Source organism: Rhinolophus ferrumequinum, chromosome 13 (assembly GCF_004115265.2).
Source record: "Rhinolophus ferrumequinum isolate MPI-CBG mRhiFer1 chromosome 13, mRhiFer1_v1.p, whole genome shotgun sequence".
Classification (NCBI taxonomy): domain Eukaryota; kingdom Metazoa; phylum Chordata; class Mammalia; order Chiroptera; family Rhinolophidae; genus Rhinolophus; species Rhinolophus ferrumequinum.
Genome location: NC_046296.1, coordinates 3,322,552 through 3,349,003, shown reverse-complemented (window position 1 = coordinate 3,349,003; position 26,452 = coordinate 3,322,552). Strand labels below are relative to the sequence as shown.

At 42.4% G+C, this 26,452-nt stretch overlaps 1 protein-coding gene across 1 annotated transcript in view; it reads right to left on the bottom strand.

Moving 5' to 3' along the window:
- RFX8 (regulatory factor X8) overlaps window positions 1-26,452 on the bottom strand; it is a 49,789-nt gene that overhangs the window by 17,233 nt on the left and 6,104 nt on the right. Inside the window, exons 2-8 of the mRNA XM_033125374.1 lie at window positions 23,805-23,866; window positions 22,351-22,437; window positions 8,453-8,516; window positions 4,334-4,444; window positions 3,698-3,775; window positions 1,437-1,550; window positions 58-208 (exon numbers count right to left, since the gene is read on the bottom strand). Coding sequence (XP_032981265.1) covers window positions 58-208; window positions 1,437-1,550; window positions 3,698-3,775; window positions 4,334-4,444; window positions 8,453-8,516; window positions 22,351-22,437; window positions 23,805-23,866 — 667 coding nt within the window. The remainder of the gene's footprint in view (window positions 1-57; window positions 209-1,436; window positions 1,551-3,697; window positions 3,776-4,333; window positions 4,445-8,452; window positions 8,517-22,350; window positions 22,438-23,804; window positions 23,867-26,452) is intronic.

The following is a 26,452-nucleotide window of genomic DNA, read 5'->3' as shown; positions in this document are numbered from 1 at the left end:
CTGAAAGTCAGGTTTCGCATCTACTCTCACAGAATTTAGTTTCCCATTAAAACCTACCTTTGAGTTTGGAGACCTGTAAAAGGGCTGGAAAACCTTCCAAAGCATGAAGCAGCCACAGCTTAAATTTCTTACTAAATAACCGGATAGATTTCAGGTACTGAATAGAAACATCTTCCAGAAAATCGTGAAGGAGGACGTCCTCAATCCCCTACAACAAAAATGTCAAGACACCGTGACTGTTCACCAGGGCAGGTGCCCTCTAGTTACAAGTAGCCAAAGGTCACATGTGCCACAAACTCAGAGCAAAGGCCCCACCGGGTTTGAGGGGACAGCCACACGCAGCCCTCGCCACTATGCGTGTGGTCGGATTTGAAGTTTTTTCAAAGATCTAATATTGATAGATGATTCAAAATTCTAAAAAACGTGGTATTGGCCAAAACTAGATGGGTCCAACCAAAAGTTTAAGCTGAACCCAGGCCCTGGATTTCAACCACTGTATTAAAAACTTAGAAGCGCTAGTTTGTTTCCTAAAAAGTAACAAAATAAAACGTAAAGGTTCACGACTACCTTAAAGAGAACACGTTTTCACCACAGAAACTGTGGTGAAATTGTAACTGATCCCTAAACTATAATAATCACTGTAGAGATAGAGTTTAAAAACAAGCAAACAGGGGCCGGCCCGGTGGCTCAGGCGGTTGGAGCTCCATGCTCCTAACTCTGAAGGCTGCCGGTTCGATTCCCACATGGGCCAGTGGGCTCTCAACCACAAGGTTGCCGGTTCAATTCCTCGAGTCCCGCAAGGGATGGTGGGCTGTGCCCCCTGCAACTAGAAACGGCAACTGGACCTGGAGCTGAGGCGCACTTCCACAACTAAGACTGAAAGGGACAACAACTTGAAGTTGAATGGCACCCTCCACAACTAACATTGAAGGACAACAACTTGACTTGGAAAAAAGTCCTGGAAGTACACACTGTTCCCCAATAAAGTCCTGTTCCCCTTCCCCAATAAAATCTTAAAAAAAAACAAAAACAAAAACAAACAAAAAACAAGCAAACAAAATCCCTGGCAGTTCTGTATACTCCAAAACAATTATTCCAATTACTCATTTTTTTAAAAAAGGCTTCTTTTGTTGAAATTACCGGAGAAAGAACTTTGACTCAGTTCGGGGTTCCCCGGTCACTGGAACTATAGGCCACCATGTGTATTGGCTTTTTCTTTACATGAGGTAACTTAGATTCTCATGGAATTAAAAAAGTAAAGCTGAACTTTAGGAAAAGATCCAAAGGCTGATGGTCCATCAACCCCGCCATTCACTCCTCAGAGGCCCTGAAGTCCACGGACATTGCAGAGAGGGAGGGCTGCAGTTCTAACCCCAGCATTTGGTATCAATTCCTGGAAAGGTACAAAGCAGTGACTCAAACAAACATCTTCCTACCTTGTACATCTGTACGTCGTAGCATTTAAAGAGCTGGCACACATCAGGCAATGACATAAGCACCACTGTATCTTGCTGCAGAGATTTCCAGAAGGAAGTAAGCAAGTCCTCCACCTGTGGTAAGGAACGGAACACATCTCTGGAAACTGATTTTGTGCCCGGTGAGACTAATCCCTCTATATACTTAATCAGTCCCAAATGATAAAGCCATGGACTTCATTCCAGTTAATGTAAAACTTAGTCTATCCAGTTGGATGGGATAACGTGGAACATATTTTCATGAGGAAGATTTTTGGGAAGGAAAGCTATTGTAACCACAAGGGGGCTCCTGCTGATTATAACAGGACGAGGAAATGGCCAGAGGAGCATAGAGCAGAGTTTAGAATGAACATTGACTGACTGATCCCTCCATTATTTTTTAGCTCTGAAAGAGAAGTACCAGTATGTAATCAAAGACGCTTCCCGCTTGACATTGAGTTAGAATTCACCTAAGGATTGTCATCCAAAGGGCCTGGTGTCATTCTACTCAGGAGCCTTCTTTAAAGACTGATGTGGAAAACTTTTGTTGAGGAACAAAATGGAAGTTTCCTTCCTTTCCTTTATTTTTTCCCCCATGTGAACTTTTCAGATGCCATGATTGAACCAGGTGGCCAATCTGAGTTGCCCACTCACAAAGACTCTTGACTGTTGGGAATTTCTGCAGGCTCAAGTATTCAGAGGCATCATGACCCGGACACCAGGATGTGCCAGTGACTTCAAGCAAGACTGTGCAGGCTGCCAAGGAAGTTAGGGCCAACTCTTGGGTTACCTGATGATGAACCCCTAATTTGAAACCTTGTTATCAGGGGCATGAATTCTACAGAAGACATCACCAAAGAGACTAAATATTTAACAAAAAACACAATAGTGTAACAAGTGGGGTATATTAATCCTTTTCCTCTCAGGTTGGAAACTTTGGAGCATGATCTTTTGGGGTGGGTGGATTTGAATGAAGCAGCAGCTATCGACTCATCTCTGCCAACTCCCTCACCACCCAAGTCCAAAGTCATCAAATCCTGTTGCATTTGCTTCCGAAATATTTCTCTAATTTGTCCCTCTTTCTCTGTGACATCACTGTCATCATTCCAGCTCTGACATTTTTCATCACTTCTCACCTTGACAATGACAAAACCTCCTTGCCATTCTCTCTGCTCCAATATGGCAATCTGTGTCACTGCTCCCACACTGTCTTCTTAATAAATCAGAATTCTTCACAGGGCATAAGAGGCCCTTTCTAGCAGCAGTCTATTTTCCCACCTCCTATGTGGCTTCTCTCCTTTAGAGGTAATAAAATCTAGTCATAGTCACAGCATATTTTTGTCATGTGCCTGTGACATGACACAGGCCTGTGTCATTGATTCTACCTGGAAGCCCTTTTGTACCTCATTCTGAATCTATTGAACCTCTGCTTTTCCACTAGAGTCTGCAGCCACATGGTCTCCTCTTGGGAGCACTCCCCAGCCTTCTCTGTTACTTTTCCTCTGGGCACCCAGGATAGTCTAATTACACTGCTATTCTAGAACTTGCCATATTGTATCCTATTTATTGGCTTATATTGTTCCTTTTAGTACCAGGCTATCAGCTCTCAAGCCTTATGGAGAATGCCTTCTTAGTTCCAGAAATGTTGCTGGTCACACAGTAAGAATTGAATTACTATTGATGAGCGAATGAAGGAAAGAAGGAATATAATAGATAACCAATGTGGATGGATATTCACAGCATTGCATTACCAGGATGGGGGCCGTTCTGAAGACATCCTGGTCCCTTCCTCACTATTATGCTTTACTCTGAGTGAGTACTAAATGTACTCACGCTGAATTACTATTATCACCCAATTCTGAAGTACTTAGAACACTAAAGCTTCAAAGTTTTGCTTCTTTTTCAGTTAGCATGGATCAATAAAATAGCTCTTTAGCATTATTGAAAATTTCAGAGTGAATAGTAATATTACTTTATTCAAAATCAGCTGGAATTAGGATCTAAAAAAAACCCAGAAGAATTACATTTAAAGCATAAAGTTAGACATATTAGCACCTTGGAAAATTTCCAAATGATTAAACTGAATAAAAATATCACCTTTAAGAACTCACTAACTATAAAACAGGTGGATTCTAAGCCCTTCAGTGCAATGAATTACCACTAGACATCCCTTGAGGGGTCTTTTCAAGTAAAATGGTTAAGAATGAGTCATAAATGCTTGTATTTTATAGATACGACCCTACCCTCTCAAGTGCTTGGTTCCTCACATTTTGTAAAATGTCTCGACAATAGTTGCAGTATTCATCAGCAAGAAAGGCCATCTAGGAAGGAGATGGACAATTATTTCAGTTTTCAGGCCACTTTAAGAAAGAACTGTTCCTCAAAGGCCTTTCTGAAGTCCCAGAGGCTGCTCATATTGGAATTTCTATTTGACAGAAGCCAAGTTTTCCCTCATGTGGAGTAATGCAAACCTTATTGCCCTAAAATTGATGTAGCTATGATTTTGATGTCATAACTCCACAGTGGGTGTCTGTACCACCCACTCTAAAGGCCACTGATCTCTGACATCCTTTGCCCTCAGCCCCAATCACCCCCCTTGATATTCCCCAGTCCCAGTTTCTAGAAAATTCACATGTCTGTTCCCTTCTGTGTCATGGGAAGCCCTCACTTTAGAAGATGACAGAGTGGTCCCAGGTGGAGCCTTTCTATAGGACGAGAGGGGAAGACCTGAATTTGGGAACCATCACCAAGCCCAGGTGGAAATGTTGGTCCTCAGCAAACATTACTCACTCTGGTGCAACTATGATCACAGGCAAAATAAGACAATATTTACTGCCCGAGGCATAAAAAGTTAGTGTCTCCCATGTGTGTAAGCCTACCAATTTGTAGGAGTACTTCTTTGCCAGTTCTTGCTCCCAGAATGGACATCTCCTGAATGCAGACAAAGGTGTTCCAACTGGGTCTGTCTTTATTGGTGAATGATTTTTACTCTAGAAACCGTTGACACAATAGATTATTTCTTTAAAATAAAATGCATTTTCTCACATGTAAACCATGTAATAATCACATTGCTACTATAGGTTAATGTTCTGTGTAATCTTTCATCGACATTTCTGGAAACATTATTGATCCCAGCAACTTTCCTCCCTTATTTCATTCCAAATGATACTAACCTTCCTCTATAATTCTATGAATTATGGTCATCAGGAAGAAGTTAGAACTTAATATATTACCCAAATGTATCACTCTTGTGGTCATGTATTACAAGTGCTGTATAGTAACATACAATAAAAGTATTACCTATGAATAATTTAATGCCACAAATACATTTCTACAACCCTTGTCCATATAATTGTTCCTCCTCCCCTGAAATAAAACCATATCCCGTCTGGGTCGTCATGCCTATAGCATAAAAATGGCTAGTTGTATCACAAACTTCAAGTGTTAACAAACAAGGAAAATGACTAGTTGTATCACAAATTTCAAGTTTTAACAAACAAGGGGAACAGACTTCCCTTTAGAAGAACAATTTACAGAATGTAAAACATTTCCATCAAAGAGAAAGAAAGGTAACATAGCAGAAAACAAATTCCACATTCCTTCCTGTGTCCCCTCTGAGCAAGGGAAGGCATGATCACTCATGATCCAAGTAAAGGACATTAATTTTATTTTAAATGATTCCTTCAGGATTTTCCTGAACTTCTTTTGAATAATTTCCGTTTCAATAGAGTAGGATGACACCATTTCTATGAGTTGGATTGAGCTGCAAGGGTTGCCATGTTGGACTGCAACCCGCATGAGAGTTTCGTCTTCCTTCTCTCAGCAACCTAATGGCTTGCTCTGTGAGAGTCCAGTTCCAAGGCCAGTGTTTCACCCTTAGCTTTCTCACTTCTTACATACTTAGAGCCTTCCTGAGCTACTTATGTCTTGCTTAGTAGATCCTTTATGTGGGTTTGCGGTATGTGCCTGTCTACAGGCCACCTGAGGGCAGAGAGGCTCCTGAATCACTGGCACCCACCCTTAAGGAGAGGAATGTTGCTCAACTAGCCTCCCACACAGCGCTACACACACTCGGGACAGGCACCGCCGGCTTCCTGCTCCTCTGATGCTCCCTCATTCTCAACCAATATCATTGAGGATCAGGGATTGAGGATTCTTAGGAATTATGTTCAACAGTCTTCTCAGTGTCCTAAAATCTGTACTTCTTAACTCTTTTGTGGTCCTGAACCCCTTTGAGAATTTGATGAAAGCCATGGACCTTCTCCCTGGAAAAATGTACATTATGCAGTTAATATTGCGAAGATGTCAAGTTAAAATTCCCCTTGTTGATATTTTTGGAATAAAGTAGGGGTATAGATGTCTAAACAAATACGTAAAGTAGTAGCACAGAAAGACGACGGCTCAAAGGATGTTTCCATTGGGTGCTGTTTGGTTTCCATTGGGTTTCCCCTAGGGGGGCTGTTCAAACCTCATTCCTACCACGTTAGGACACTGGCTTCATTCAGAGCTGTCCGATGGATAGCACTCCTAGTGTGTGGGTGTGGGTGACATTCAGGCTGGTCATCAAAAAGGGTGAGGCTATTTCATAGAGTTCACTGGCCTGACCATCAATGCTTCTATTAGAGAATAACGAGGAATCTTCCATTCCAGTTCTGGGCTAGACCTCTCTTACCTACCACATCCCACCCTAAGTGCATTCATTTTCTTCATAGCTCACCCTGACTTCCTGTTTTCATGAATGGTCTCCTGATCATTAATGATCAAAGCCAGTGTTTCTCAAGTGTGGTCCTGAAACCATCTACATCAAAATCCTAAGGGGTGCTTGGGGTTCATCTCCTGAGGGCCTGAGTGAATCAGAGGAAGCCAGAAATCTATCATTATAACCAGCTTCCCAAGTGAGGCTTTCGGCACACTCGAGTTGAGAACGGCAGCTCTAGGCAGACTATTCTTTGTCCAACTCTGCAGAAATCTCTACATTTCAACATGACAAATACATTATAGTTTCACTGGTTCAGAAGAAATTATCTGAAAATGCGGTCGTTTTAGAAATTATTACAAGGAGAATATAAGTGTAAGCTGTTACACAATAAAATAATGAAAAGCAAATTCATGACTTTCTCAAGTCAATTCCCTCAGGTAGTTCCTGCGAAAAGAAGTGGTCTTTCAGGAAAAAAGAAATTAAAAAAAAACCACCATGAATTGAAACAGTTTCTTCACAATATAAACAATCAGAAATCTGAAGTGCAGGTACGGTATAGAACAACTCAAATTCGACTCTCTGCTGGAGAAGTCATTCAGCAAAATGAAAAAGAAACAAGTGAGAAATTCTATTTAGATTTTCCAGGTACATTAAATGCAGTTTGGCATTTTCAACAGATCCAAGAAATGTTATTGGAATTATTATCATTCACTGCACCAACCTTCAGTGAGCACGTACTACGTGTCACACCCTGGAGATAAGATGCAGGGCCTTTCATGTCATGGCCCTTCCAGCCAGGTACCACCTGCTACCCCTGAGTTACTCTATCCAGTTTCCTCAATGCCTTTTGTTCTTCCTGCATCGGGGAAGACACTGTTCTCAGAATTATTGCCCCCAAAACAAATGTATCCTGTCATTCTCCTTCTGAAGATGCCTCAATGGTTTTCTACAGTCTTTGGGGTGAAATCTGAATTCCTCAGCGTGGCACTGAAAAGCTGTCCACCATATGGACTTCACCCAGAGTCTACTGCTCCCCAATATCCTCACCTCCAGCTCCTCGCTGCCCACACACCTACCAGCACAAATGCAAGCTACACCCTCAACATGAGCGTCTCCTAAGGGAGGGTCCTAGTGACCCCTCCAGAACTGGCTCAAGGGCAGTGTGGCAGGCAGAGTAATGGCTCCCAAAGACGTCCACATCCTAATCCCTGGAACACTACCTGGCAAAAGGAAGTTTGCAGATGTGGTTAAGATTAAGGAACTTGAGATGGGGAGATTATCCTGGATTATCCAGGTGGCCCCAATGTAATGACAATGGTCCTTCAAAGCAAAGACCCTTTCCCAGGTGCAGAGAGATAGCACTCTGAAAAGGTCTCAGCCTGCCTTGCTGGCTTTGAAGACTGAGGAAGGGGCCACAAGCCAAGGAACAGGGCAGCCTCCAGAAGCTGGAAAAAGAAGGAACAGACTCCCCCCAGATCTCCCCTGAAGAAATGCAGCCCTGCCAACCCTTTGATCTTAGCCTGGTGAGAACTATATTGGACTTGTGACCTGGAGAAGTGGAAGATATTAAGTTTGTATTGTTTTAAGCCATAAAATTTGTGCTGATTGGTTACAGCAGCAATAGGAAATCAACACAGACTACGTTTTCCATGAAGGCCCACCACAATCTTTTTCCCTCCCTCCCACTTTGGAGTTCCCAAACCACCAACAGCCTGCATTGCTCCTTCGACAGTACACATGTTGTTCCTCATCTGTCTTAGCTCCCTATTCTATTAAAGTATAGGAAGTACAGGTTTTCTTGTGTGTTTTTAGTTTTCTTTCATTCCCCATTTAGCTCTCAAGAGTGCTGGTCACAAAACAGGTTTTTAAAGGATTGTCCATTCAACGACACTTGTCAACAAGATAGCATCAATGTGCTATCATGTCGTGGCATTCAACTCGTGATGAGATAGCTGTTAATAGTTCTGGTGTCCTAATTCAAAGAGCTATAACTGTAATATAGAGACACTTGCACACAGATTTATTGCTCACAACCTGTACATCCTTTTTAATTATAGTAAAAGAAACACATTCAACAGCTGATGTGCAGCCACACAGTATGTTCCCTGAAGACGGTGACTTCATTTGTCCCAACATGGTGTGTGGCACACGGTGGACACTCAATCATCTTGCCAAATGGGGGAGTCGTTCGGGCTACACATAGAAGAACATGACACACAGGAAAATAGTTGCATCTAATTAAACAATTACTGAATATCCCAGGGTAGACTATGGTAAATCTATTTTATTCAACACTCACTGTTCCTTCGTGTTGGGTAATGCTGTCATAATTAGTAGATTTGGCAAAGGCAACGACTTCTCCACTGTGGCAGAACAGATAACAGAGCAATCATGTTAGTCAGACACCTGTTTCTGAGCACAAGAGTAAAGTGTATTTTGCAGACAGCTTATTTGTATTGGATGTAACTTTTATTTCAAAGCCTTCCTTTAACTTTCTATCCACAACTAGTGATCATCTCCTGCTTGCAGTAAAAAAAAAAATCTATTTCTGTAACTGGGACAACCACGTATTAGTCTTTAAAGGTTTATTCCCTACAGAAGAATGATATGATGTCATCATGGGTAGAACTTGCTCCTGTGAGAAGAGAAAAATCATAATGGACATGAAGTCTTATGTTTTCTGATTTGGAGCTTTTAAAATGATCAGTTCAGAAATGATAATATCCTCTGACCAATACAGCAAAGCACCTTTATAGAACAAGAAACAGAATTAATAAGATGTAAGTTCCATTTCACCATGTCTGTTGGAGTCGTATATTACACTGGAGACATCTACATGTCATGGAGAAGAGACTCATGCGATGTGGTACTTTCTCCCTTTAATTGTGGGCATTTGAGAAACTGGGAGCCCCTGCACCGCCACTTTGCACAGGGAATGTGGATTCCCAGATGCCAGAGGTGGCGGCATCTCTTTCCCCATTTCCCTGCCATTCTCAGAGTGGTGGCTGCTCTGGTCACTCCAACACTTGTCCTCCTACCTGATTATTCCAACTCTATGTAGACACACAAAGAGAAGAGGAAGGCAGCAGACTAACACTGTGCTTCTGGACGCAAGGTCTTCAAGGCAGGCATGGGCTGAGAGCAGGTGGGAGTGGGAGAGGAGGTGAAAGAAAACAGCTTTCATCTCACACAGGAAGGTCCTACATCCCCTCCCAGCCTCTCCAAAGCCCCATGAGCTCTCTGCTGGCGGTTTGTGTCAGTCCTGAGAACACAACAGGCTTCCTTGTGTAGTCCTGCCACTAACTTGCTGTGCAACATTGAGCGTGCTGCTTGAACTTTGAGAAGCTCAATTTTCCACCCCTATAAAGATAGGGAATGGGATTTGGTGACTCCTAAGACTTTTTCCAGCTTCCAGAGCCTATAACCTTGTGAACACACGGCCTCAGAACCCTGTGGGGCTCATGTGTTGGTTGGAAGATTCTCTCTGGGCCTCACGTAGGGAGAGTGGAGGAAGGCTTCTTGTAGGGCCCTGTAAGTTGTCCACTTCACTCAGTGCAGTGCAGACACAGCGTGACAAACACATTTTACTTTAATTAGTTTTTATGATCAATTTGGCTAAAAGAGGCTCCAGCGTAAAGAATATTGAGGTATGATTGTATGGCACACAACTCATCTTTTTTCCATAATATTTTTTAAATGTAGTATTAGCTTAATATGCTTTTTGGCATTTGACTTTCTTTTAGTCTAACTACAATTTGCATCCACATTCTCAGGATTTGACATCATTTGTCATTAATCCAGACTTTCATTTACATCATTTTGGCATCGTAATTTGCCCTCTCAAATCACTCTAACAGCAGTGCAACAACTTGAAGCAATTACAGAGGTAAGAGGATAAAAATGTAATAAAACCTAATTCATGTACCATACTTGTTTAGTGTCAGATTGCAGAACAAAGGTGCTTCGAACTTCCCATCGTTAAAGGATCTAATTTCAATTCTTACTCGAAGCACATGAATTTAATTATTTTGGTTAGGAGAAGATACCCTTAATTTAATGAATATTTTTATATCCAAAGTTAAAATAGTAAATATATGTATTCATATAAGGACATGTGTCATCATGATTGCAAAAAGCTGTATTTAATATCGTTTTGATTATACTAATACTACTAATCACTAAAATACTGAGCAGTTACTCACTGTTAAAGGCTTTTCTTGTATTACCTTAATTCTCACAACAATCCATTAGGTAGATAGTAATTTATTATTATCCCCATTTCACATATAGGAAAAGAAAAACAGAATTCGTACCCCTGGAAACCCAGTTCTGATTCACGGCCTCATCTCTAGTACCCCTTCTAATCCGTCTTGTAAGACAGACATGTGTGACAAGAAACAATGTACCCAAGAAGGACAAAGGAAGACAAAGCTTTTGAAACCTAATTTTAAAATCTGGTTTGCTGGCTGTTGTGGGTTAGTCATTTTCTGCATCGAGGGCGGTTGCTTCCCCACTGTTTAACTGTATCCTGACCCGGTTGATTGTATGCACACCTTAATTGCAAAATGACGACCTCGGTGGACACCTTGGGAAGTCTTGAAGGTCTAACTTGTTCACATCCAGCTTCTTGAGGCAAAACTCAGAAGCTGGAAGTCAGGCCTCACCGGCCGACAGTAAATAGCACGTTACATTGTAGGGGGTGTCTCTGGGCTGTAGAAGGGCAAGGGAGAGATGCTTTGAACGAATGAGATCGTTCCCCGTGGTAGGGAGCTTAGGAGTGTTACCTGCTTTTAAAGCCTTTTCCACCCAAGGTGCCGTCCAGGGCGTCATTCTCCACACGTATGTGTTTTGGGCTGCTAGACAACAACCAGATAATGCATACTTTTTTTAACCTTAACAAGTTCTAACCAGCCTTGAAAACCATAGGGTGGACAGGGCCAAAAAGCGGGTTGCAACCAGATACCTGATTAGTACCTGAGAGTTAGGTCCTCTGGGGCTCAGCAGAACTCCTGCAGGGGTCCCTAGCCTCAGGAAGTCTCATTCATCCCCTGCCTGCTGCCATGGCTAACAAACAGAAGGAAAAGAAGCTCTTCTTGGGGCTGGAGAGCTGCTGAAGGAACCGCTGGGGTTCTCTCTGACATCACTAGGTCTGTGGTGCCCGCAACCGCCAGGCTCAGGGCCCCCGCGACCTCGCTCTCCCCCAGCTCACTGTGGTCTGAAAGATGAACCCTGGGAAGGCACAACTAGCCAGCTGTGGACCCACAGCCCTGGATTCCGCAGGCTCAGGACCCGCTGAGGCCCAGGCAGCCCCCTGAGCTCATGAGCTGGCGAAAGAACAAAGGAATGGAAGAACAAAGGCACAGAATGTCGAAGGCACAATTTTAGAATCTTTCTAAAGGCCTTTAATATGCTAAGTTGGAAAGGCTGTGTGTGTGTGTGTGTGTGTGTGTGTGTGTCGGGGGGAGGAATGAGGGCAAGGGTCAGTTTCCGTGTATCCTGAGAGAAACATGAGATTCTGTACGATTTCAAAATTTACATTAGATAGAATGGGGATTCATTAATTTGGAAAACGACAAGCTTTCCTTAAAACATGTTAACCAGGGATTTTGCCTGAGAGGTAGAGAATGAAAGTGAGTTAAGCAGAGCTGTTTCTCTCTCTCTCTCTCTCTCTCCATTCCTATCTCCTTCCATACTATAATTAAAGCACTTTCTACTTCGGTCTCAATTCTTCAGTAAGTTTCTAGGTCAGCGATTATACCCGAGTCCAAGTCTAGATCTGGTTGCCAGCTAAACAAGACTGGTATCTGGGGAGGTTTATTCCCAGTGAAACGATGTTACCCTGGAGAGGGGAGCAGGGAAGCAAAGCGTTCTGGTCTGTGAAGGGATCCTTTTCATATGGCTTACCCTGGCGTATTTATGGTCACTTGCCTTTTTCACACACACAAAAAAGAAAAGATTAGCCTTGAGCTTTTCACTTGTTTTAGAAACTGAGCCTTGGTCTCTCCTTGGTTCAGGGCAGAGGCTGCCTCAGCAGTTTTTAGTGAGATTCACCACAACCCCCACCCCACCCCAGTGAAAATGAAGGCTACTGACGGCGGGACTCACGACCATCTCTGTGGCCACATATGCAGGTGTCCAGTTAAGGGAATCAGCAGCACCTGGCTCGAGACCATATCCTCCTGCTGGCGATGGACGGTGTTAGAGACCCGGGCAATGTGGGGGCAACAGGGAAGAGCCAGGGCGTAGCTTGGGACTATATTTAAATTAGAGTATATGCTCCTTTGCAGTGCCTAGGAGTGAGGAAGCAAAGCTCCCTAAAGTCCCCCAAACCCCTTTGCTACCAACCCTGGTTCCCAGCCAGATCTCTCTATGTTGATGCTCTTAGTGGTGTTTCCATTTCTTTCCTTAACACGAGGTCCAGAAAAAAGGAAAAAAAAAGACAAGATACCCGTGAACAGCCTAAGTGCAGCTCAGTGACTCAGGGCTGCTGTTGGTGAGCCCAGATGTCCCACTCTAAGAGGCTCCTAGCAAGGCACCCTCTTTAAAAGTAACAACAACAACAATTCAGATTCCTATGCTTCTGTAGGGACAGAGTCCCAGAGAGCAGTTTCTAGGCTCTTGGCCTCACGTGGAAAGGTGTGGGCTGGGTTATCAAATGGCCATCAGCTGTGACTAGTTGGCCATCAGCTGTAACCGGTTAGCCATTGGCCACTGATACAACTGCCGTGGCTACGCTGGTAAGGCGGTTGGTTGGCAGAGAAGCGGACGGTGGGTTGCAGATTGTGTGGATCCTGCTTCCTGTGTCTCCAACCCAGCCACCAGCGAGAATATAGTGGTATGAACCCCCTATCCATGGTTCCATTGGTGTTCCTTTTCGGCTTCACTGTATTCTGTATCCACCCGCCGGGAGCGGGACGAGGGACCCTGCATTGCAGCTTCTCTTAGGCAAGTGTCAGTAGGAAAGTTTTTGTAAATTAGGCCTCAGTTGCTGCACACATAGAGAAATGCCTGCTTCCCTGGGACATTCAGCTGTGGGGAACCATGAAAAGACTCATCTGTGGTTTGCTGGGGGTTCCCCTCTGGGTTTTCAACACTCGAGAGATCCTGCTTTCAGCCAATTGTGAGAATGTGCCCTGAGCAGATGCAGCTGCCCGCAGTCGGGGCTGACGACTTCCAGGTGTGGGGAGCTCGGCTCCGTTGGGGGTGCGGACAACGCACGTGTCTCCAGAGGAAGAACGACGGATTGCCCTTTCAATGTTCACACAGAGAACAGTGCAGGACAGTGCTTTGACACAAAGCAAAGACTGAACTCTAACTGTGACGAGAGGGAGTGGGTACCAGCAGAGGAAATACGAAGACCTCGGGAGACGGCCCTGAGAACAGGTAGGGAAGACTGTGGGGATACATCACAGGACCTGTTATCGTGTTCTTTCCTGGACCGGAGGATTAGGCGTGATTTATTATTTGTAACTGAAGTTTTTATTGGGGTAATGGTAGATTTCCATGAAGTTTTAAGAAATAATTCAGAGTGCTCCCTTTTCTACTCTGCCTAATTGTCCCCCAGGGCAACATTTTGGCAAGACTATCTAGTACAGTATCACAACCTGGATATGGACGTTGATATCATTCACTGATCTTACTCAAATTTCCCAAGTTTTACTAAACTCATGTGTGTGTGTGTGTGTGTGTGTGTGTGTGTATTTAGTTCTATACAATTTTATCACCTGTAGAGATTCGTGTATCCACCTCCACAGACAAGGCACAGAATGTTTCCTTATCACAAGGATCCCTAGTGTTGCCCCTGTGTCACCACACCCATCTCTTGCTCCGCCCCACAAAACCCCTGGCAACCACTGATCTGTTCTCCATTTCAAAAATTTTGTCATTTCAAAATGTTTTATAAATGGAATCATTCAGCATGAAACGTTTTGAGATAGGACTTTTTCACTCAGCATAATTGCCTGGAGATGCATCCAAGCTGTTGGCTCAATTGTTTGTTCTTTGTTGCTGTATAGTATTCCATGGTATGGGTGTGCGATAGTTTGTCTATCCATTCAGCCAATGAAGGACGTCAGGGCTGGCTCCAGTTTTTGGCTATTACAAAGAAACCTGCTAAGAACAGTTGTGTACAGGTCTTTATGTGGACATAAGTTCATTTCTCTGGGATAAATGTCCAAAGATACAATTGCTGATTCGAAAGGTAATTGTATGTCCAGTTTTATAAGAAACTGCCAAACTATCTTCCAGAGTGGTTGGACCATTTTGCATTCTTACAAGTAATGTATGCGTGATCCAGTTTCTTTGCATCCTCACCAGCATTTGGTGTGACTTTCCATGATTAATGACGCAGAACATCATTTCATGTGCTTATTTGCCATCTGTGTATCCTCTTCAGTGAGATGAATGTTTATGTCTTTTGCTCATTTTCTAATTGGATTTTTTTTTAGTGTTGAGTTTTAAGAGTTCTTTATATATTCTAGGTACTAGTCCTTTGTTGGATATGTGGCTTGCAAGCACTTTCTCCCAGGTTGTAGCCTGTCTTTCCATCCTCTTCACAGGATCTTTCACAGAACAAAAGTTTTAATTTTGATGAAGTCCAATTTATTAGTTTTTCTTTTTATGAACTATGATTTTGGTATCAAGTCTCAGAACTTTTTGCCTAACCCGAGGTCCCAAAAATTTCCTCCTATGTTTTTTAAAAAAGTTTATTATTTTATGTTTTAAATGTAAATCTGTGATCCATCTGAGGTTAATTTTTATATAAGTTGTGAAATTTAATTGTGAGGTTCATTTTTTTTTTTTGCATGTGGATGTCTAGTTGTTTCAGCACCATTTGTTGAAAAAGCTGTTAATTCTCTTTGCATTGAATTACTTTTGAATCTTTGTGAAAAGTCAGTTGACCATCTTTGAGTGGGTCTACTTCTGGATTCTCTACTCTGTTTCATTGATATGTGTGTCTATACCTCCAGCAAAACCATACTGTCTTGATTACTGTAGCTACATAATGAACCTTAATATCAAGTAGAGTGTTTCCTTCCACTTAGTTCTTCTTTGTCAAGGTTGCTTGAGCTATGTTAGGCAATTTTCTGCCTTTCCACAGAACCTTTAGAATAAGATTGTCTATGTCTACAAAACAAAACAAAACAAAACCCAAAAAACTTGCTCGGACTTTTTTTTTTTTAACAACTTCATTGGAAGATAATTCACATACTATACAATTTACCTATTTAAAGAGAGCAAGTCAGTGTTTTCTTAGTACAGTCACAGGGTCACGCAATTGTGCAGAAAAGAGATAACACCGCAGTAGTGAGACTGCTATGCCTAGAAAAGTCTGCTTGCAAGACTGGCCCTTGGCTGGTGTCTGGGAACTTGATTCTCCGAATGTTCCCAGTCAACGGTTAACTGATAAGAGTGGTTCACTGGGCCTAGAATGTTTTGTGTAAACAATGTAGTGGTTTATGCTGAATAACCTGCTTTCTTTGGGGGAACCAATAGTTTTGGCACATATTAGGGAGACGGGGCTTGCTTATATGACCAGCCCCCAATAAAAACATTGAAAATGCCATGTCTAATGGGCTTCCCTGGGCAGAAACCTCACACTCCTGTTGCTGCATCGTCCTGGGGGGAGGATGTGCTGTGTGGCCCTCATGGGAGGGAGAGAGCATAGGAAGTCTGCAGTTGGATTCCCTCCAGACTCTGCTTTCTTCCTCTTATGATCTGAATGTGTAGGAAATCTTAGCTGTGGGTACAAGTACATTATTTTGGTCTGCCTATTTTATCTGGTGCCACTGGGGCTCCTTGCTGGCGCTGCCCAAGGGAGCTGGAGGGCTTTTCTCTCTGTGGGGGAGGAGTAACTCACTGAAGCTCCCCAGCTGCCTCTGGCTGGGGTGGGAGACAATGAAACTCCCTGGACCAGGCCTCTTGCTGTAGCTGGGTCTCCTTGACAGATTGGCTGACACTCCTCAGTATCTCTAGTGGAAAAGGGGTGTCAGACCCAGCAAGGAAGAAGAGTGTCTCTCTGGATGTTTATTTTTGGCCAACTCCCTGTTGTGACCTCTCGCCTGATCTTGTTAAAGGAAGAATGTACCTAGAGTGTCTTCTGCTAGGTCAGATGTGGGAAATGCTGGGTCTGGGTGAGTGGGCGGGGGTTGGGCGGCTACAGGATACCCTGCCACTGTACTGGCTGTGCAGTCCTGGGGTCCCCAACCAGCTTACTTTCTTGTTACCACTTTTCAGAGTTTTCCTTTGGGTACCTTTTGCATTATTTTTAGGGTTCTAGTTGTCCAAAGCAGAGAGGAACAGAAAGAAATGGGTCTACCCCATCTTGTCCCAACCAAAAATCCCACTATCATATTTTAACTCATCATGTTTTAATTTTATTAGCTGCCATCATATAATGAAACATTCCAGTCATTGGTAACATTGATTTATAATGTATAGATGGCATGCTTTCAGAAGTTTCTAAGTAGCTCGAATTATGTACAGGGAGCGAGATGGTGTAGGTTCACTTTTCCTTGATCCTGCTCTCTAATACAAATAACTACCTGGAAATTATTCAATAGACCATGATAAAAGGGCCCAGGAAAGCTGGAAAGAAGAAGGCAGACCGAATAGGGAACACAAAACTAGAGAAGTGACAATGTGGTGAATTCCTTGGGTTTTCCTTTGCTCTCCTATATATGCCTGGACAAGGCACTGGAGAGACCTGTAATCCAGACCTGTCAACAGGCATAAACATAAAGCCCGAGAAAGGTCTGCACTCTCTGGACTAAGGACTAGGAAAGGGAAGCCCACCAGAGACCTAGAGGAGGCTGCAACTTTCGCTTCACAGCTGGGCTGGCAAGTCAGTGGCAGCTTCCAAGTCCTCATGGGCTCTCCCCTCCCCCACTCCACACCTGGGGCACTGATGAGTGGGTTAATCCACCTGCATAGACAGTATTGAAGCTCCTGGCCAATTCAATGCCCAATCTACACTTGGAGCACAGACAGGCGGGCGTTTGACCCACAGGGGCAATGCCAGCAGAACCTGGTGTCTCCTGCCCTACACCAAGTGGCCTAAAGGGACCCAGGCCTGGCCACTCTGGCTTTCTCCACTCCCCACAGAAGGTGGCCCATGGAAGTGGGTTCAACCCCTGCAGGTGGCACCTGTAAGGAAATGAGTAGAAGTCGCAGCAGTGCCAGAAGAATGAAGCAGACCAGAATAGCGTTCAAGGGCTCAGAAAACTGAATTGTCATTGGACTACAGCCCGCAAAAGTAGGCCAGCACCTATATGTTAAACTTAAACAGGGTGACTTCCTGCTAAAATAGATTTAAATAGGATCGAAAGTATCCTAACATCATAATCCAAATGCCCAGGATAAAATAGAAAAATCACCCATAGGATACATAGATCAATGGAACAGAATAGAAATCCCAGACATAAACCTACACATACATGGTCAATTAATTTATGAAAAAGAAGCCAAGAATACACAATGGGGAAAGGACAGTTTCTCCAATAAATGGTGTTGGGAAACTTGGACAGCCACATGCAAAAGAAGGAAAGTGGACGATTAGCTTACACCATGCATAAAAATGAATTCAAAATGACTTGAATCTAAGACCTGAAACCATACAAGTCCTAGAAGAAAACGTAGGCAGTAAGCTCCTTGACATTGGTCTTAGCAATGATATTTTGGATTTGACACCAAAAGCATAGGCAACAAAAGCAACAATAAATAAGTGGGACAACACTTATTTAAACTGAAAGGCTTCTGTACAGCAAAGGAAACCATCAACAAATGAAAAGACAATCTGAATGGGAGAAAATATTTGCAATTCATATGTAAGGGGTTAATATCCAAAATATATAAAGAACTGACACAACTCAATAGCAAAAAAAAAAAAAAAAAAAGGTTAAAAAATGGATTTTTCCACAGAAGACTTACAGAAGGTCAACAGGTGTGTGCAGAGGTGTACCTGTTAATAACAGGGATGTTGTTAGGGGTGTACCCTCACTCATCACCAGGGAAATGCCAATCAAAACCATAATGAAATATCACTTCACATCTGTTAGAATGGCTACTTAAAAACAAAAAACGAGGTAACACATGCTGGCGAGGAAGTGGAGAAAAGCAAAGCCTCATACACTGTTGGTGGGCATGTAAACTGGTGCAGCCACTATGGAAAACAGTTTGGAACTTCCTCAAAAATTAAAAATAGAACTACCTTATGATCCAGCAATCCCACTTCTGGATATTTATCTGAAGAAAATGGAAACACTAACTCGAAAAGATATATGTGCCCCCATGTTCATTGCAGCCTTATTTCCAATAGCCAAGACATGGAAACAACCTAAGTGTACATCAGCAGATAAATAGATAAAGACATTGTGAGATAAAGACATATATATACACACACACACACACACACACACACACAATGGAATATTATTCAGCCATAAAAAAATGAAATCTTCCCACTTGCAACAACATGGATGGAACTTGAGGGCATAAGGTTAAAAGAAATAAGTCAGACAGCTCACTAGTGGGAAAGCCAGGCAGTCTGTTCCAGAGTCTCTGCTCTGAATCACATAAAGTATTGCATAGTATTATGCTACCTCTTTGAAGAGTTACATTTATGTCAGTGAGAAATCTCAGTGGGCCATCTCTGCCGGGTTGCTGCACAAGCCTCCTCACTGGTCACTCTGCCTCCTCTCCCATCTCCTTTTATAGTCCAGGCTCAGCAGAGTCGCCAGGAGGATCTCCATGTAAAATGTAAATCAGATTGCTTTACTTCTCGACTTGAGACTCTGCAGTGGCTCCCCATCACACTCAGAAGAACATCCTGACTCCTTCCCAAGATTTCCAAGTCCCTGCCTGTGTTTTCAGATTCCTTTCCTCTCACTCACTTCCTCATTCACCAACCTCCACACTCAGACTTTCTTGCTGTTCTTTGAACTCATCCCTGCCTCAGGCCCTTTGCACCTGCTCTTTCCTCTGTCTGGAATGCTTGTCCTCGAGATGTTCTCTTAGATAGCTCCCTTTTTCACATTTCTGCTCAAAAGGCATCTTCTCAGGGAGGCCTTCCCACGACTCCATTTTATTGTCTTCAGATCAATCTTGCTAGTGCTCCTTTTTTATTGTCTTTCTCATTCGCTAAAATTGACAAGAGGTGAGGCCTTTTTTATCTTGTTTACTGCTTTATCACCAGTATCTAGAACAGGGCCTGACTTAGTATAGTTACTCAAATATTTGTTGAATGAACAAATAAATGAACGGATGAGTTATACAGTTTCGATTACTTGAAAAGTATAGAAATACAATTTTTATTTTGAGACCTAATTTTTAAGAAGAATTTGTGAGACAGGTCCTTATATAAAAGATAACATATAATAAAATAGGGTAAATTTTCATGTCTTCTATAATTCATACGTTATTAACAATAGCATACCATTTATTATGGTTCTGCCTTCTAAAATATATTTAGTAGTTCTTAAAATGTGGAATTTGTAAGAAAGTTACCCTTAAATCTTAATACTTTAAAAAAAAATCTCTTCATTGGCCAAGACTTGAGACTGTATCAGTTATCAAATATGTGTTGAGCACAGAGTACTTGAAAATTGTTTGCCACTGGGCTCATCTCATGAATAAGCCAATGTCACATTTGTCCTCTGCTCGTTGACTGATTGCTGGGTTTTCTGCGGCAAACGAAGAAAAGCAGGTTCTAGGTCCAGACTTTCAAGAGTGTAGGGGTCAGCAAGTGAGAGAATACATTTGCACAGGAAAGTTCTAATCGTTACTGAAATAAATCGCTCCCTTCCCTAACTTCTTTATTTTAGCTGATGTAATTCTTCCATCTTTGTGACTCAGGGATGAATAAGAGATTGAAGAGGAAGAGTTGGTTGGAAGCAGAGCATAATGACTCTATTTGAGGTTGAGTTTGAGGTTTCGGTGGGCCAGGCCGGACTGAGTCATCTCTGTTCCCTTCTATTGACACTGACTTGACTACCCTGCGTCAAGCGGCCTTTCAGGTCTGCCTCCGTTTTGGTCCAGGCGCTCGTCTGAATGACTGGGGTAGCCCCAGAACCATCTCCGGCTGTCACTGTCTCCTCCCCAGTGTGCTTCCTACTCTGTGCTTCCAGGCAACACTGGGGATAGGAACAAGCAAAGCTCTGTGGGTCCTGCCTTGTGGAGGTTCCCATGATGATACCACCCCATTTTCCAGAGGAAGTCTCTAAGGCTTACAGAGGCCCGGCCCACCAGTCTCGTGTTCAAGGCCCTCTGAACTCATCTCCCAAGTTCATCCTGTGCTATAGCTCCACACATTCCCACACAGCGGGAGCCTCTGCTTTCTCATCCACTGTCTGCTCACATTCCTCCCTAAGCCTGGACATCCTTTGCTCTCCTGCCTCCCTCTCCCACTCCACCTTTTCCATCTGTCAAAAGTCACAAATGTCTTCCATAGCCTAGCTCCAAGCATGACTCTCATAGGCCCTTCATGACCCCCTGCCTAAGATGTGTGTTTTCTATGTCTGAGTCCTCATGGGACCTTCTTGGTATCAAGTTTAAAGTAGATTTTTCTCCCATATTAAGCTGTCAGAGAGAAGGGCTCATGTGTTGTCCATGGTAGCTTGTTTGTCCCTCCACGAGCAGGGGAACTTATACAGAAGGTGACCATATAATTTGCTATAAGTTATTGTCCAAACTTGAACATTTTTGAGTGAAGGGAACACTCAATAGTTATTCTGGGCTACAAGTAAACTTAAAGTTGTCCCTGGTTACTTGGACACATGGTTGTCTCTATAGCCAAATGAAGGCTCAATGGACAGTTTCTGAATTCAGTGGAAATGCTGACAGTGTAAATAATCAGTGGGCATCATGATAGAGTGGAAGAAAGTGACTTTATTAGAGCTGGTATTGCTGGGGATGGTGTCACTGAGAAGGTGGTCCCTGAGGTAAGTCCGGAAAGAAGGGACAGGATTCAGAAGGTCCACTTAGAGAGAAGAAAGAATGACATCATAGAATAAAAGAATGATGGGAGCAAAGACAGAACCACATTTGATATATATAGAGAACAGTGAGTATGGCTGAACTTGATGGTTTATATTGGGGAGAAATAGGCAATGTGGTGGGAATGTGTCGTAGGAAGGGACTGGAGTGCTAACACCTGTGTGTGAGGGGGTGGAGGACATAGTCTTTATTCAGGAGGGAAGAGTAGGCAGCTGAGTGTTTCTGAGCTGGAACGAGACAAAGAAAATGCAGAATTTTAGGGGGATTAGTCTCATGGTTGTGTTCAGAGAGAGGTGAAGCTGAGGAGAGGGAGAATCCATGGGATCCATAAAATAATCACAATGTAGGGTGACAAGGGCTTAAAGACAGTATCAGTAACCCAAATGGATGAGTCGGGAGAACTGAAAAGATAGAATTAACAGGACTTTGTGACCCAAGGGAGTCAGGGATGGCTTTGGGGTGACACTTTGTACAGATTCTATCTGTTAGTACCATAGATTGAAATAAAGAAGTCAAGAGGCAGGGATGATTTGGAGGGAGATTATAAATTTAGATTTCTACACACAAAATATGAGGTACCAGTGGGTCATCTAAACGGAAATGTCCAGTAGCTAGCCAGAGAGGAATGCCCAGGAGGTGGGAGAGATAAGAACAAGCAAAAATGATTTTGGAGGAGAAGTCATCCAAGGGAGGAAGCGGTAGGTGAAAAAGGATGAGGTGTCTTGGGGCCAAATGGTATGAAGAACACTACTGATTTTCAAGGGCTGGATCTGAGGAAAATGCCTGCACTTAATGGGGGCAGGGAGACACAGAGACTGAGAAGGGGTCAGTCACTCTGGAAGAAATTGGATGATGCAGAGTCCTGTGGGCTAAAGGAAGTTTCAGGAAAGAAGAGTCTATTTCTGCCAAATCTGGCAGAGAAATTGTGAAGAATGAGAAACAGCTTTGACAATTGAGACAGTGATTAAAATAAAAAGTTATCTAAGGAAATGAACTGGAAATGCATTTCTCCGGCCAATGACATTGCTAAACACTGATTTACTGCCCGAGTCAAAGGCATGCCAACGTGATGTGTGTGTTTCCGTTGTAAGAAGGATTGATGGCAGAACAGCCAAAATGCCAGTTAGATTCAACAAAAACAGAAGTGGTTCTAATATTAATCAGGCTGTGACCAACGACCAAAATACTTAAACAATAGATACTAACCTGTGATACCTTTCTTCACCCAGAAGGTAACAATACTGAGCATAGAAGATAGAACTTTTCTTGATACAGATCCCATCATAATGATACCTGAAAAATAAATTTTGTCTTAAAGGTTATGTCAAACCACTGACATGCTTTATAGAAGAAGACAAAGAACAGACTAGCTAATGAAGACCTGGGGTTCTTCTCTGGGTTTTATTATTGACTCTGTTTATTAGGAAAAGCTAATGAGTCATTTAGCCTGATCAAGCTCTGTTATGGTGTTTCCCGAAAATAAGACCTAGCTGGACAATCAGCTCTAATGCATTTTTTGGAGCAAAAATTAATATAAGACCCAGTCTTATTTTACTACAGTATAAGACTGGGTCTTATGTGATAGGATATATAATATGATATGATATAATACCAGGTCTTATATTAATTTTTGCTTCAAAAGACTCATTAGAGCTGATTGTCTGGCTAGGTCTTATTTTTGGGGAAACAGGGTAGGTAGACAATTTCATTTATTTCATACGCATCAGCTTTGAAACGGGCTTGTGGATGTTCTACTCTGCTGTCTCAAATTATGACACTCTAATTTTAGAGAAACACAACAGGGAAAGCCCCTCACTGCTGCCACCATTAACCTTTCTCAAAAGAAGTGAAGCTACCCCAAGGTTCTCTCTACTGGGAAGTGGACTCACGTTCTCAGAAACCCAGTAAGGAGGCTGGTGCCTTCTCGGCAGGCCAGGCATTCCTCTGCTGAGCTCAGGAAACTGCAGCGACCTGTCCAGGCTCACAGCAGCAGAACAAAAATGTTTTCAATGAAGTGTTGTCCAACGTTGAATTTGGCAAAGTCTTCCACTGTCTTCACTCCTTCATGGGTGTCCGGCCCCTTTCCTCATTCAGTTTCTATCCCTTCTCACTGATTTCCTGATATTACTGATTTCTCCTGATTTTTCTTTATTTAAAACACACCACCAATAGCAATGATAATAAAGTGACAATTATAACACCATGCAACCAATAACTCTGGAATTTCATTTTGCGTTAAAAATATAGCCTGGGTACCTAGTCTCCTGAATATAATTCAAATATGCTAATTAGATGAATACTTAGAAATTTTAGCTCCAAGAGTAATTAAAACAGTTCCATTATTCTATGTGCGTAATTATTTAAATATTTCAACAATTAGACACTTACATGTCTAAACATTTAAGGTGTTGGAACAAAAAAAAAATTTGTGACTTTTGTATTTTAACAAAACCCCTAGAAACTAATATTTGGTTCCAGTATCATATGAATTATTCCAGGCACTAGGATTTCATTTGAATTATGGGAACTCTTTGGTAAGAGTTGATATTTATAGTTTGTTTAGTTTTGGATTTTTTTGGGTCAGGTCATCCATTTTGTGATTTTTCCCCCAAAATGTTTGTTGTCAACATTTCAAATACAACAAAAAATGAGACACCTACCTGACACTGCCTCTCGTGCCTAGCCTCCGGGTACCAAGGTCAGGAAACACCAAGCGTACCAGCTGAAAGAGTAAGATTTAAAGTTGCCATTCGAAACGTTAGAAATAAAACTTCCAATTTCTTCTCTTACAATGTTTAAATTGTATTTCCTCTTCTCTGATTGTAAAGATAGCAAATGCTATTACAATAGTGAAGAACAGAGCTACTTCTGACTCAACTTCCCATCTCCCAGTTAATCACTTTGATGCACGTTTTGTTAGACAGCACGGATATTACATTTATGATCAATAACATTGAAAAAAATAGAAGTCTGTCCCAGTTTCCTAATTATTCGAGGTCCATGATATGTGTGGTGTCCAAGTGCACGTCTGTTGAAAGTGGAAATCCTGGAGCGTGGTGATATTACGAACATACAGAACACGGAAGCCATGATATTCTGAATAGTCTAGCAATGATTTCTGCTCGTTTTCTACAACCCCCTCCATAATCACCCAGCCTCCGCTTTTGCTTGGCTTCCTGTTGCAACCTTCTTTATTTTTTCATAGCTTCCAAGCAGCGGGATTTGACAGTATCGTGAAACATTCCTCTAGTCTGGCTCCAGGCCAGACCTCTTCCTATGGGAAGCCACCTAAGTCTGGGTGTGGAGGAGGCAAATGAAGGAACAGGGAAAGCAAGTCTTGCACAATTAAACATGGAGGTCAGGAGGCCAAATCGACAGGTTCCCTCAGGCAGGGAGAACCAAAATGTACAGATGAAAAATAAGTGATAGGAGATAAAAGTCGGGAAAGTCTCAATGCAGAATCAGAAGCCAGAAATTCCTACTTTCAACACATTCTGATAATTTCATCTCCTCTTAAAAAAATCACTTCAAACTTTCCCTGTATGTCCAGGTGTAAGATAGTAGGTACCTAATGCAATTATTACAAAGTATGCAGCAGGCTCAGATTCAAGGCTCTGGGAAGTAATCTGGTGTTTTGGAGGGAGAAGCAGAAATAAATTGCCTAGGTGGCTGGCAGTTTAACAATCCACACATTTTATTTTATTGAGTAATTCCAACCCCAGACTATGCTGTGATTTCATTTTATGATCAGGTACACCACAGTTAAAATTTAAAAACCAACTGAGGTGATTATTTCCAAAAAATGTAATAAGTAAAAAATTTATATACTTAATATATAGAGAGCTCACATAAATCAACAGGAAAAACACTAATGCACCACTAGAAAGTAGTCTGGTGATAACATGTGTACACACAAGATACATATCACTCAAACACAAGTAAAAGTGCTTGCTTTGCCTAATCACCCAATAAATTGAAAGTTTAGACAGTTAAATAGAGTTCTTACCCAATAAACGTTCTAGGATTTGGGTAAGAATATCAAGAACTATCACGAGGGGTGTGAATTGGTTACAATTGTCTAGAATCTATCCTAGGGAAATTACCAGACACAGGCGGAGATTTATGTTACTTAGAAGAGAAAAAATTATAAGCAGCCTAAATTTCCAATGAAAGAAATGATTAGATGAATTCTGGAACATCAAAAAAAATATTTTACAGCCATGATGCAACACATATTTAAAAATATTTTAATGTGAAAATGTTTATGATATTCTAAGTTAAAATAGGCATAGAATTATAATAGTTAACATTTCTTGGGTGCTTCCTGTGTGCCAAGACTGTTGTACTTTACGTGTATTGTCTCATTCATTTCTTAAAAGCATCTCATGAAGCATAGGTACTATTAACATTATAAATGTTCATATTTTATAGATGACAAAGTTGAGGCACACAAAGATTAAATAACTTGCCCAGGGTTATAACCTAATTAGTCTGATTCCAGGATTAGTGCTGTTAAAAAGTGTGCCGTACTGCATGCTGTCTGTCCATCTGTCTGTCAGTCTGCCCATCCACCTGTCTGTATGTTCACCCATCTATCTGTCTGTTCATCCATATATCAATCTTTCAATCCATCCACATAGTATCTACACAACAGGAAAAGGCATGAAGACAACAAGAAGCAAAGTGAATTGTGAGACATGCACCTGGGTACTTACATCCCCAAGCATTTAGCTAAAATTTGGTTTTAAAACTCTAAAAGCCCTCCACTGCAATCACCCACAAAGAAGTAGCCAGAGGAGGAAGTGTGAGGGGATTTCTTGTTTCAAGACCACCCCTTACCTGTGAAGGGTGTGTGGGACCAGGTGTGGTCCGGTCACCTTAGGCCTAGCAGGAGGGGATTCATGGATTCACTGAAGAGCTTGTGAGGCCCCTGCAGTTAGTGTCTGACCAGGGTGTAGGACTCCTGGAGGGTGAGAGGTGGGCTGGCAAGCGGCCTGGGTGGACAGGCAGAAGAGAGTGCCTACTTATTTCAGCTGGCACACCCATGGTCTGCTCAGGTCAAGAACGACTGAGTAGTTTTTGTGACCCGAAGTTGGCCACATGTGAGAAACAGCTGGCATGTGGGACAGCCCAGACTCTGCCCAGCAAGGACCCCAGTATGAGGAGTCAGGTTTCAGAAGGCAAGGGATGCCTACTAGAACATTCTCCAGAGCTGTTCTGAAGAAGCCACCAAATGGATCAGGAGACAAGTGTCTGCCTGGCCCCCAAAGCAGGAAGCCTTGCAGTGGGAACTTTCCAGCCATTTTAA